Here is a 13,810-nt window from a genome sequence, read left to right as displayed (position 1 = left end):
ACACAGGGTTGACAGAGGTTCAGTGACTCGCCTAGGGTTAGCAAGTTGTGGGGGTGCTAAGGCCAAATTTGATCTTGGATCTTCTTACCTCCAAGTCCAATTCTCTGTTCTTCTCTATGTCCCCAGCTCTTTAACATTTGACATCTTTGACATTTTTGATCAGATCCAACTCTCTTTGAGATTCCCCAGTTTATTGACAAGGGACTTTGGGGCAGGCTACAGCAAGAGACCCGAACAAGAATGTGGACCACTCTCAAAGTTCAGTTTTGTGCTTATGTTTGTGAATTGTAAGTGGCATGAACATACTGTCTTCAAAAAGCCACATTAACAGAAGTAGTGTGAGGAAAACTGGCAGTGGTTTAAGATTACAGGCTCACTGAGGATATTAAATGTTTGGAAGAACTTAAAAATAAAAAATAATAAAAGAAACTCTTCTCTGAATGTGTTAGATTTGTTTCCTTTTTAAAGTGAAAAATGGACCTCCCAGATCTATTCGTGCCTGCTGAACTGGAGACATTGGGGACTGGCAGCCAGTCTTCCATTGACGTCAGCAAGAGCAGATTTAAATCTCTCTGCAGAATGCTCCCCAGCGCTGATAAATGGGTCGGCTAATTGAATTAGAAAACATTCTGAGCCATCAGCTAATTATGCTGTTTAGGCAACTGCTTTGTCCAAGTTTGTTTCATCTTCCATCCATCTAGTGCATGAGTGACTCCCTCACTGGGATGGTCTATGTCTCAACTTTGATGAGAGGGGACTGTATTTCATATCTCCTTAAGCTGGGCTGCCTGTGCTCCCACACAGTTATACTCTGGCTTTTATGTTGTAAGATTATAAAACCTGAGGACCATTGATTGTATTTGTTTTATAGGCATTTGTTTTGTTCTTTTCACTAAATGGAGGCATATGCATACAACCTTGTGTATGTGTACATATACTTGTTATAAACTTGCTATTCTAGAAGCCTTATCTCCTTCCTGAAGGCAAATAACAAATTTGAGTTCCCTTCTTTCACAACAGCCCTATCATTCACCAGAAACAAAAAAGGTCACACAATCTTTAGTTAGCATATCAAAGCTCTTGATGAGAAAGATTTCCAGAATGGTAGCTGCAGGGTTAGAGATGAATTTGAATGAATTTGTTCTTTATTAAAAAACAAAACACACAAAAAAAGAAAACCAAAAAACCCCAAAACAGAAACTCATTCCAGCCCAGAGGTGGGAATGGAGTTAAACATACTTAATGTTTTTCTCACTTCATCTTCTGGTGAAAATTGGTGATTTCATGTGCTAAAGATAGACAGTGTTGGCCTGCTGTGGGTCACAGTTGAAGTTGCAGGAGAAAAGCAATGTGAAGTTGGTTTGCCAGCCACTCCACTCTCGTCTAAGATCAGAGGGTAAATAGACATCTTCTGGAGTCTTCTTGAATTCCCCTTTCCCCCTCCCCACCTCCATCTTTGTCATTTATATAACCTTAAGTTTGGATCTTAGTAGTTTCTTTTCCCTTGCCATATTGAGTACAAGAGGCCAAATCTTTTGTGGGTTAGTGGTGGAGGAGTTAATAGTAAAGGATGAGTTTTATCCTTGACTAACAAGACCTGATCTTGTTCACTCTGGTGGGGGTACTGACATGTCTAAATCTAATCCAAAATCTGTCCTCAGTGGAATAGCTTCTTGGCTTAGACTACATGCTCAGGAGGATGGAGATGCATTAGTGTAGTCACTTGTCATTTACTACTAAGGACAAAAGAAATCTCATTCTTGTTGCCTAAATTGTATTAATAATGAGGGTAGAATGTCTGTCTTTCTTATTGTTAGTGTGGCTGTCTATATAAGAAATGAAACCTCCCCGCTCCCATGGTTTTGTGTGGCTTTTAGAACTACCTAATTATTCATCAGGGAAAGGTATTATAGAGGGTAGTTTTTATTTTGCCCATAGAATACATTCTAAATTACTGAGTCTCATATTCAAGCATCCTATAATTTAGCCCCTACTTTCCTCCAGTCTAAGTATTTAAAAAAATTTTTAATTATCAAGCACGAATTTTTCCTTCTTCCCACCTCCCCCCCCCCAAAAAAAGACACAATTTCATCATATAAGCATTGTCAAGCAAAATAAATTCCCACACTGACCAAATTCAAAAGCTTGTTTCTCCTTCTGTACATTATTCCATCATCTGTTTTATAATTGCCAATTGTTTATGAGTCTAAGTTACCAAGAAGGTGTTGAGCTTCATTGGTAGAGGGAATTTCTTCATTCCACAAGTTCTCACTATTAGTGAAATCACAGGCTCAGTTCCTGTTCCTATCTTTATGTGTAAGGCCCTAAGCTAGGCACTGGAAATATGGAGACAAAATGAAAAATGGTCCCTGTGGGTCCCAGATTTTAGGATCTGCCTCCAACTTTGTTGTCTACAGCTAGCCCATGGGAACTTTCCACTCAAACTGATATTCTCATTGTTCCTATTCATAGACATTCTTACCTCATGCTTTTAGTCATGCTGTTCTTCCCACATGGAATGCTTCCTCACACACACACACACACACACACACACACACACACACACACCCGCTCACTTTCCTCCTCTTCTATGAAGCTTTTCTAATGTCTTAGTGATCACTTCTCTGAAATCTTTAATACTCATTCAGTACTTGGATGACTTCTACTACTTTATATTTATACTACTTTATATTTATTAGATACATGTCTAGGCCTCAAATATACTAATTTTTTTTGCAAGGCAATGGGGTTAAGTGACTTGCCCAAGGTCACACAGCTAGGTAATTATTAAGTATCTGAGCTCAAATTTGAACTCAGGTACTCCTAACTCCAGAACCGGTGTGCTCTATCCACTGCACCACCTAGCTATCCCAAATATCCCTTTTATTTAGGACAGAGGCCATAGAATTGAGCTGTTAGGGGGTCCTGGAAAGTGCTAGCTAGTTCAATTTTATCATTTTACAGATGGGGGGAAACCCCCCACAGATTTATAAGAGATTAGGAGACTTACTCAAACAACTAATAAATGGCACAAACTGGATTCGAATGCTGATTCTCTGACATCATGTCTTATATCTCTTTGTATCCCCTGGACCTTGAAAAGTACCCTACATCTTATATTTGTTCCTGATACAACATCCCATAAGCAACCCAGTATAATCTTTTGAATTGTTGGTTTGATTTGTTTTGTTTTTTGATAATTGCAAGCCTGATGTCTTCCTATTCTGGTAAGTTGATCAGGACAAAGTACTGATTATATTTTGTACTGATTTCTGTTTTGTGGAGTATGGACATTTCAATAAAATGACTAGCTTTTAGGTATTTACACTGGCTTGCTGCCTTCTACTCTGACCTTCCCCTGAGCCACGTAGCACAAATAGAACAGATAATTTCTGGACAAACAGAAGTACTTCCTCCTCTTGATCACTTTGGTTTTGCTCTCCCAAGTTTAAAGCTTGTCTTTAGAAGGGCTCAGTCTTTTCTTGTCTTTCTCTCTTCAGAGCCAGTTCTCTTTGTTAAAGCCTCTAAGCTGCCAGTTGTTGAAGTGCATTTCTGATTGACTAAAGAGTACTGCCAGCTCTCAAATTGGGAAGTGTATGGGCCAAACCTGATAGCATTGTTTTGAGGCTTTGTAGTAGTCTGCCAGCCTCAGGGGTTATGATGCCAAAGCAAATACCATACTAGCATTTATTAGTTTGGGATTTGAAGGAAGAATAGGCAGTGGAATATCCCTCATCCATCTCATTTAGTGTAACAGAGAATAGGTTGTTCTTTAATTTGTTTTTTTTCCTCAGAAATGGTTGCTACAGGAATCAGTGACTAATATAAAAGGTAGTAGAGTACTATCATCATCATCATCATCATTATTATTATTATTATTATTATTATTATTATTATTATTTTACTAGTAGAAGTTTCTTTGCCATGTTCCCACTCTTCAGAAACTCATCAAAAATTCAGTTTGCAAGTTTTCCTTATGTTTTAGGAATTCAGTTTGGCTTAAGTATTATTATGTTTGAGACTAGATCTCCCTACCTTGCCCAGGTTAGAAGTACAACAGACACACCTGGGCCCAATCCCACAGATATTCAGCATGGGAGCTTTGACCTGCCCCATTTCCAACCTGGGATGGGTTACTCACCATACATATTGTGCTGGATTTAATTCAAACATTAATATAGCTTAGCACAAGCAGCCCACCCTCTCCACCTTCCCTGTAGCAGGACTTACAGGCATGTAGCATGGTCAGGCAAGGTGACCAGTTTAGCTCAATTAAATAAAAAATATTATGTACGGGTGAGAGACATGGTAGTATAGAGGTAAAGGACTGATCTTGGAGTTATAAAGACCTGGGTTCCAGTCCTACCTGACACACTGGCTGCATGACTATGAGCAAGTCACTTAACTTCTCATTACCCTAGGCTGGTGATCTCCAAACTCTTTAATCACAGGCTCCAGCAACATAAAAATTTTTTTATATAATAATTTTGTACATTAGAAAACTCATTCAAAAATTGAAATTTTGTAAGAATGAGAAAGGTGATAAAAGTTCTGAACAAAGAGTCAATAGATTGCCCCTGGAGTTTGTTACTTAACAAGTGACATGGTCAGATCTGTGCATTATAGAAATCTTTTTGGCAGTTGAAGAGAGGATATATTGGAGAGGAGAGAGACTTAAGGCAAGGAAATGAATTAGGAGACTGTTGCAAAAGTTATAGTATTGAGGTGACTAGAGATTTAATTTCAATCCTTTGCTTAAAAGAGCCCTACAAAATTCACCACACACATCAAAATTAATTACTGAGGGAAATAACAGCCAGAAGCTGTGCCAATTGAGCTTTGCACATCTGTAGTTTCTTTTTGCCATGACCATATAAATGTCATGAAGTTATATTAGTCATCATGAACTTTTTCAATCAACCTAATAATTCTTTGGGGGGCAGCTAGGTGGTACATTGGATAAAGCACCAGTCCTGGAGTCAGGAGGACCTGAGTTCAATTCCCACCTCAGACACTTAATAATTGCCTAGCTATGTGACCTTGGGCACATCACTTAACCCCATTGCCTTAAATAAAATTTTTAAAAAGAATTCTTTGGGGGCAGCTAGGTGGCATAGTGGATAAAGCACCAGCCTTGGAGTCAGGAGTACCTGGGTTCAAATGCGGCCTCAGACACTTAATAATTGCCTAGCTGTGTGGCCTTGGGCAAGCCACTTAACCCTGTTTGCCTTGCAAAAACCTAAAAAAAAAAAAGAATTCTTTGGGACAGAGTCTTTGGTGTAGATGTTTTTTGGAATGGGTAGATAACTGTCAGATCTTTATTAAGTCACTTAACACCATCTTGTTTGATAATAAACTTAACTATACTGCTCTGGGAATACATTCTTGATCATAGTACTCTGCCTTGTTTTGTTTCATAGAAGCCCAAGCTGACTGTTTCTAGGTTAAAAATACACCTCTGTTGGCACTGAAGCCCTCCACGATATGGCTCTGGCCTGCCTTCTCACACATTACTTCTTATTATTCAGGAGCTCTGTGGTCTAAACGAGCTTTCTCTCATCCATAATGCTCCAACTCTTTTTCTCACCAGCCTTGGACTAAGCTGTTCCCTTTGCTTTCTTCACCTCCACCTCTTGGAACACCCCCCGCCCTTTAGAGAGAAGCTTGAAGGCCAATTACATGAGGTGAATTATGATGTCTCCAGCCATCAATGCCCTCCCCCCACCTGGCCTTTTTTGGGGGTCTATTTTTATGCAGACATGTTTTTCTCCAGATAAAATGAAAGTACCTTGAGGATGAAGACTTTTTCATTTTTGTTTTACTATTTACAGAGCCTGGCACACATAGTGGGTGTTTAATAATGGTTTATCAATTTCTTTCCTATAATCATCTTGGGTACCATTGGAAAAAAAATTTTTGTCACTTCTGGCAAATCTGTTAAATTATAAAATTCTCTCCTTATTTTTTCCCTTTTTAATTTTTCAGATCTTCAAAACTACTTCGAGCATTTTATGTTCCTTTCCTGTCAGAAAAGCATACAGTGTATGTAAATTACACCATCCTCAAACCCCGAAAAGGAAAGCAAGCCAGGAAGAAGACTGGTGGTTAGCAGCACACCTGTGGTCCCAAAGAACCAGCCATTGCTGCTAACTAGAGGCTCCACGGGTATCATTTCTTCCAATCATTACTTGTAACATTCACAATAAAGATTTTTCCAACAAGAATATCGGAATCCAGGTGCCTCGGGCTATTCAAAATTAATTCCATACTCTAGTTCTTGCCTGTATGTCTGCTCTGCTTCTGGAGATGTGTGAATTGCAGCAACATGGGTTATGGTAATGGAAGACTTCTCCAACAATACCAGTAAACACATTTTCTTCTGTTCAGTTATTTTATGAGACTAAAAACAAGCAAACAAACAAAAAAGCCAGAGCTATATATCAAGAAGATTTGAAAAACTGTGGATTGGTTGACTCTGTTCAGCTGTTCTCTTCTACTCTAGCTGAGCACCAGAGAAATACTCAGCAACTCTCCTGCCTCTGGGGCTTCTCCACTCAGTGCTGCTTAGCATTTCCTTGCATTCATGCTTATTCTCAGCAGTGTAATTGAAACACCAAACACCTATCCACAGGTCTTTGTTCCCCCCCCAGCAAAACCAAACTTCACAAGACCAGGACATCTGTCCTGGAGATGTAGCTCAGGAAGGAGGCAAACTTTTGTGGAACTATGACCTAATTTTTATTCTTTTGTAATTAACTATAATTTCCTTGTTTTCATTTCTTTTTTTTTAAAGTGTGAATTTATAGAGTTTCTATAGGTTGAAGCAGTATACATTCCCTTGAATGCTAAGTGGATGGGGAATATTTAGGGAAAAGTGCCTACTCTTCATTCTTTGGGTGATATCATTGTTTTAAATTTGTATTTTGTAGAATCCATGGCAGACTTTAGAGAAACTGATTGAGAGACAAAGTTTCCAGCAGAGGTCTGATAAAAAGAAAAGACATAACTGAAGTAAAGAGGAACAGGGAGTGATAAGGAGAAACAGAGGAAAGAGTGGGTCTTCAGAACATCTCTAGCAATTCCATTGGGAAGAAAATCCTTCCATATATATATGTATATATGGCAATCAAAGAAGCAGAGCTGCAGAATCAGAAAGTCAGATGACAGTCAGGAAGGTTCTCTACCCAGCTCTGAAAACATGGCCTGAAAGACTTAGTTAGGTGGGGGTTCAGATGAATGTTGGGACTTTCCATCTTAAGGAGGTAATTTTATTTGGGTATATGAGTTTGGGTGTGGCTGCTCATGACTCAGACTACTGGGACAAAGCTGTTCCTTCCAGGCTACATTCTTGGTGTGTAGGAGTATCTGTTTTGATATTGTTTGGGCAGCTCCCTCAATAGCTATGGCCTCCCCTGTCTCAGGAGAACAAAGAGTACTTTGTTGAGGCAGATTCTTCTTTTGGACCCCATGAGGGTCAGCATCTACTGTTCCTAATCATTTAAGTTTAAATAAAGTGCCAAAAATCTTTAAGAATGATAGTTTTTGGGGCGGCTAGGTGGCAGTGGATAAAGCACCGGCCCTGGAGTCAGGAGTACCTGGGTTCAAATCCGGTTTCAGACACTTAATAATTACCTAGCTGTGTGGCCTTGGGCAAGCTACTTAACCCTGTTTGCCTTGCAAAAACCTAAAAAAAAAAAAAAAAAAAAACCAAGAATGATAGTTTATAGTATCTACAAGTGAGATAAATTAATTTTCTGAAATTTCTATTCCATAATCTAGAAACAGAATGAATTCTCAGCAGGACTAAACCTAGAAAAGGAAAGGAATAATTGCTTGCTTATTTTAGAGACTATCTGAGATAGAGCAGAAACATTAAGAAATAATAGGTCTGGATAGAACAGACAATATTTGCAAGTAATAAGGAAGGAACTGTGTGTAAGTTGCCTTCCCTTGCTTCTGAGGCTCCTGACTTTAACTTCCTTTGCCTCTACTGGCATCATACTAGCCTGGCCAAGAGCTAAAATATCAGGAACTTGAAGCAAGACCTCTAGCTTCTGCCAACATTATTGAAAGGGTTAATGGATCTGGCACTGATGGATGCTCCTTAGGTAGATGCCATGTAGACTTGGCACCTGCAGACTTAGGCATTGGCTAGTAAGTTAAACGGTTCAGAGTGAGAAATCAAATTGAAAAAAAAAAACAGAAACATACTGACGTTTCATCTTGACCAGGAGATAACCCTCGATTTTCAAAGGTCATGCTCACGTGGCCAAGTTCCTGTAGGAATTCCTAACTGAGAAAGTATGGTTTTAACAGAAGACTGTATGTATCGTCTGAAAACCAGTTTAGCTAAGTTAGGGGGAACTTAGAGGTTACAAGGGGATGGATTTTGGGGTCCATATTAATTTATAAAGAGGATCTAAGAGATGGAGTGGTTTTGGTCTGCATTGAAACAAAACACCAAAAACCTAATCCAAAACATGCATCAGAAACATCAGACCCCTGGCCATCCATCCCTATCCCCCATCCCTCAGCCTTTTTTGATACTTGTTCAAATATTCATTTATCTCCTGCTGTTAAAGGGTGCATTACTAAAGGTACCTGCTATAAGGAGATTAAAAACAAATTTAAAACAGTTCTTGACTTCAAGAAGCTTGTAGTCTAATTGGGCTCTACGGCACAGATAAATGAAATGTGTCCATGTCTTTGTAACAGCTTTATAGTGAGAAAACTGTGACAGGAGATAGGATGGATAGCATTCCTCAAACAGAGAAGTAGCATCCAACAGAATGCTGGCTGCCCTTCTGGAATGGCTGATGGATTGTTTCTGTAGACTGGGTATTGTTTATTAGATATTATTGTAGTGGAGAGAACTATTGGACATAATCAAAAGAGAAGAAGGCTTTTAATTTTGTTTAATGTTTTTGAGGACTGCTAGATATGAGAACCTGTTCCTGATTGATTGCTCTTTGCACAAAAACCCTTTCACCACCTAATTTTAACTTATGACTAAAAGCATTCACATCATTTAATTTAATTTATTTTTTTAAAGTTTTTTTATGCCTTTTGTTTTTAATCATATCATTTCTTTGTATACTCCTCTACTCTCCCATTCCCCACCCTGTTCTTTGAAACAAAAGAAAAAAAGTTTATCCTAACCAGCTGAGACCATGTCTGCCATCATAAACAGCATTTTAAACCCATAATCCTCCACCTCTCCAATGAAAAGGATGAGATATATCTACTCATCTTTTCTTTAGAGCTAAGATTTCCTCCTCTAATTAAATGATTCCTCCCAGAACTTCCATTTTTAAGAAAAGTACCCAAGCCAAGCATATCTTCAGTCCTCCCAAGGTTCTACTTCAAAATCCATCCTCCCTTATGGATATCTTCTCTTGACCCTTCCACCCTACTCCTTTAGGGGTTGTCTTCTCCCATCACAATATAAATTCTTTGACTTGTACTGGTATCCTCAGAACTTAGCATGTTGTCTGGCTCATAGTATTTAATGTTATCACTGATTTGGCTTGACATTAACAGTCACTTTATTTTGGTGTTCTTTTATTTGATAGTTATTGTAATGTGAACTACTTTTCTGGTTCTGCAGATTTTACTTTTATCAATTCTTACAAATCTTTTGTGCTTCTCTGAATTCTTCATCTTTTTCATTTCTTATGGTGCAATAAATGATATATTCCATTATACTGATATATTGAAAGATTGTACGAACCATTCCTCAGTTGATGGGCATTGACTTTGTTTTCAGTTTTTCACAACCACAAAAAATTCTACCATGACTACTTTGGCATATATGAGACCACTCAGTTATGTTTTTACTTTCCTTGGGGTATTGGAGTAGGCTCTCAGGGTCATTTTTATCAAATAATTCCAAATTGTTTTCAGCACAGTTGACCAGTTTCACAGTTCTAACAATTGTGTATTGGGATGTCTGTCTTTCCAGAACCCCCTCCATATTGACATTTACATTCTTTATTATCTTTGTCAAATTGCTGCAAAGTTGTTTTACTTTTCATTTTCTTAGTGTTTTGGAACATGATTGTTTTTGGCTTGGATTTCAATTTTTGAAAACTTTTCATATCCTCTATTCATTAGTAGTAAAATCATTTTAACCTTTTGGAATATTCATAGGCAATGAACATTCCCACCATGTTTATGGTTAATGGAACGCCAAACTTCAAAACAAACACTTTCATTTTAAACCCAAGATGGTATCTCCTGTATTTGGCTGAATCATTTTTTTTCTAGACACAGAAACTTGAAAGAGGGATAAGTCTTAGTTTTAGACAATCCTCATAACCATAGAATCTTTGCACTTGAAGCCATGTTAAATATGATCTACCCTAAGATCCTCATTTAATAGCTGAGAAAATAAAAACCAAATGAGGGCTTAAGTGACTGGCCAAAGTCCCACACCTCAACAACGAAAGCTTTAGCCATCCAGACTAGTACTCTTTCCATTATATTATACTACTCCTAGGAAGAAAGAAAAGGCATCTTGAAACCTAGCACAACTCTGGGGATAAGGGAATAATCGTTGGTAAGAAGCCTGCTGGAGAGACCAGTGGCTCTCAACTGTTCATCTAATGTGAATAAAGTAAAGATAAGGATTTGTATGCGTCCTGTTCAGATTGGTATTAGGCAATTTCAATTCTCACATCATATTCTCATAATTATAGTTTATTGTGTTTTGGGGTTTTCCCCCCAAGAATAAGGGGGGAGAGACAGAGAGAGAGAGAGAGAGAGAGAAAAGTTTAATCTGATAGTCTTCATTGACATGTTAAAAGTCTGTGTATTTCTATATTCTTATGCTCTTCCACTCAATGTCTTCAGTAAATGGATTTAATGTTATTTGGTGGGTTCAAATAGATGTGTCTAGCTTTAATCTTTTGTAGTAGACAGGCATCTTCTGTACAGTATCATTGAATTTTAGAGGCCCACTGGTATGTCATTGAATCTAAACAAGTTCTGGCTTTAATCTTCCCAATGTTTTAAACTGTGATTCATATTGCAAATGAAATCAGGAAGCAAGAGGAACAGCATGGAATGGAGGACATTGTCCAGTGCTGCCCTCTCCCTTGTCCTGGTTGCTCTGTTGTTTTACATATCACTGTTTACATTGTATTCTTATTGTATTTATTGTGAAATGAAAGTCAAATAAATCTTATTGGTTTAATTTTTTTTAAAGAGGTGATGCTTTTTGTTTTGCTCTTAGGCTTTGATTCCTTATTGGAAACTGGCAGCTAAAGAAGACTATTCATTCATCATATAGTGAATTATAGGTTCTTAAAGAACCTTGTAGCAAAGAATGTCCTAAAGAGTTCAGGGAGAAGCCCTTTGGAACTTCCAGCCAGGGCTGGCTTTATTTTAGCTGGAGAGAAACTAATGGGAGTAGTTTTTAATGGTATGCCTAAATACCTAAAACCCCAGCCCTTCTATAGTTTTTGGATGTGAAAGTTCAGTCTACATAGACATAGGAGTATAGTTATTTCCAGTTATTATATGACTTCCCTTTACCTGGGCAAAGTAGAGCTATTTTTTATCAAATGACACTGACACCAACTCAATGCCAGGGCAGGTGGGTGGCCCAGTGGATAGAATGCTGGGTCTGGATCAGGAAGACCTGAGTTCATATACTTCCCAGCTATGTGACTCTGGGCATTTAACTCTGCCTCACTCCTCATCTATAAGATGAGCTGGAGAAGGAAATGGCAAACCCACTCAAATATCTTTGTCAAAAAAATTCCATATGGCGTCACGAAGAATCAGACACTTGAACAACAACAAATGTTATTCACACCAAATAATTTTTGTGATATCTTACAAATCTGTTGTGCTTTAGATTTTGTCCAGTGCTTATATTATGAGTCATTGTTCCCGTTTTACAGATGAAGAACCTAAGGCCCAGGATAAATATCTAGTGAATGTTAAATATGAGATTTCCAAGTTTTCTGACTCCCAAATTCAGCACATGTACCACTCTAGGGCATTGCCTACCAGTCATTTCCTCTGCCAGGAGCATAGATTTTCATCCTCCTGTCTTCCTTCAATTCTTTTGTGTCCCAACTTGTTGCATTTCCTATGAATTATTTATTAATTACTTCAATAAATTTAAATTCCATAATCTTTTATTAAGTATTTCCTGTGGGCCAGGCTCTGTGTACTGAGGATACTAAGACAAGAGTCCATTGCTTCAAGAAGCACTACTGGAATAAAAAGGACAGGCATTTGCATATATGTAGCCACCAACTATATACAAAATAAATACAGGGTAATTTCAGTGGTGGGTGGAAAGGAGGAAAGATCAAGGAAGGCCTTGAGTAGGAAATGGCTATTGATCTGACTTGGAAGAGAACTAAAGATTCCAAGAGGTAGAGGTTCAGAGACAGGGCATTCAGGCATGGTAGGCAGGTATGGAGGTGAGAGATGCTATTTTTATCCCCAGTACCTTTGCCCCAAGTAATTTTATTAATTTATTAAAAAATGCTTTGTTGATGCTTGATTTTCGAGGCAGTAGGGACACAAAGTGACAGATTTGTGTTCTGCGGGACCTTGGGTGTCTATCCTGCTTATATTTATGTCCTGTTCCTTCATCTATGTGATGCAGCCCTAGAAGACAGGAATCGTGTCTTAGACCACCTTTTAGCCCCCAAATCTTACATGATTTTCAGCATGTAGTAGAAAGTCCCTAATACTGATGCAGTTGATAAGGAAAGCATAGTAATGGAAATTTAAGAAACTCTCATGCCTTTATCTTCCACATGGCCTCAGTTTGTACCCAGAAAAAACAATGCAGTTGGCTACACATTCTGTCCCAGTAACAACTCAAAATACTTTCAGTACTCATGTTGGGTACAGTGAGGTGGGCTGCAAGATGTTCTAAAAGAATTCAAAGACTTAAGACTCTTCAAATTCAAGTGAAGACATTTATTTGGGGAACCCATTCCCCACAAACAGGCTGATCTTCCAAAGAGAGAAAGCAACTCAGCTGAGAAGAGGGTGAGTTGGGTTTTTTTTTTAATGTTTGCCCTTCATTTTTTTTAAGAAAGATTTTATTTGAGTTTTACAATTTTCCCCCCATTCTTGCTTCCCTCCCCCCACTCCCCACAGAAGGCAGTCTGTTAGTCTTTACATTGGTTCCATGTTATACATTGATCTCAGTTGCATGTGCGGCCAGAGAAATCATATCCTTAAGGAAGAAAAATAAAGTATGAGATAGTAAAATTATATAATAATATAACTTTTTTCCCCCCCTAATTTGATGGTAATAGTCTTTGGTCTTTGTTCTAAGTTCACAATTCTTTCTCTGGATAGCCCAAAATTGTCCCTGGTTGTTGTAGTGAAGGGATGATCAAGTTCATCAAGGTTGATCATCACCCCCATGTTGCTGTCAGGGTGTTCTATGTTTTTCTGGTTTTGCTCATCTCACTCAGCACCAGTTCATGCAAATCCTTCCAGGCTTCCCTGAATTCCCGTCCCTCCTGGTTTCTAATAGAACAATAGTGTTCCATGACGTACATATACCACAGTTTGCTAAGCCATTCCCCAATTGAAGGACATTCACTTAATTTCCAATTTTTTGCCACCACAAACAGGACTGCTATGAATATTTTTGTACAAGTGATGTTTTTAAAGAGGGTGTTTTTAAAAGGTAGAGATGAAGTAACTAGGGATACTTAAAGAGCTAAGGTATTTAGGGATCAAGTAGATAGGAGTAGAGGGACTAGCCCTAAAATTTAATACTTTGAAGCTAAGGCAGGGATTTATTGTTTTGTTGGTAGGGAGATTTGTC

General features: G+C 38.3%; 1 protein-coding gene across 4 annotated transcripts in view; it reads left to right on the top strand.

Annotated features, from left to right (window-relative positions):
- Window positions 1-13,103, top strand: part of ALG9 (ALG9 alpha-1,2-mannosyltransferase) — a 128,780-nt gene extending 115,677 nt beyond the window's left edge. For 2 of the 4 annotated variants that reach the window (XR_012474371.1, XR_012474369.1), the window contains one exon: window positions 5,986-6,073. Coding sequence is in view for 1 of the 4 variants with exons in the window: in XM_074216661.1 (XP_074072762.1) it covers window positions 5,986-6,109 (124 nt within the window). In the remaining 3 variants the exon portion in view is untranslated. Of the gene's footprint in view, window positions 1-5,985 lie in introns of all 4 variants that reach the window. The other 2 variants (XM_074216661.1, XM_074216657.1) reach the window with 2 other exon arrangements.
- The last annotated feature ends 707 nt before the right edge of the window (window positions 13,104-13,810 follow it).

The sequence above is a fragment of the Macrotis lagotis genome, chromosome 1, assembly GCF_037893015.1.
Source record: "Macrotis lagotis isolate mMagLag1 chromosome 1, bilby.v1.9.chrom.fasta, whole genome shotgun sequence".
Lineage (NCBI taxonomy): Eukaryota > Metazoa > Chordata > Mammalia > Peramelemorphia > Peramelidae > Macrotis > Macrotis lagotis.
The sequence above is the reverse complement of the archived record's forward strand: the minus strand, read 5'-3'. Positions and strand labels throughout refer to the sequence as shown.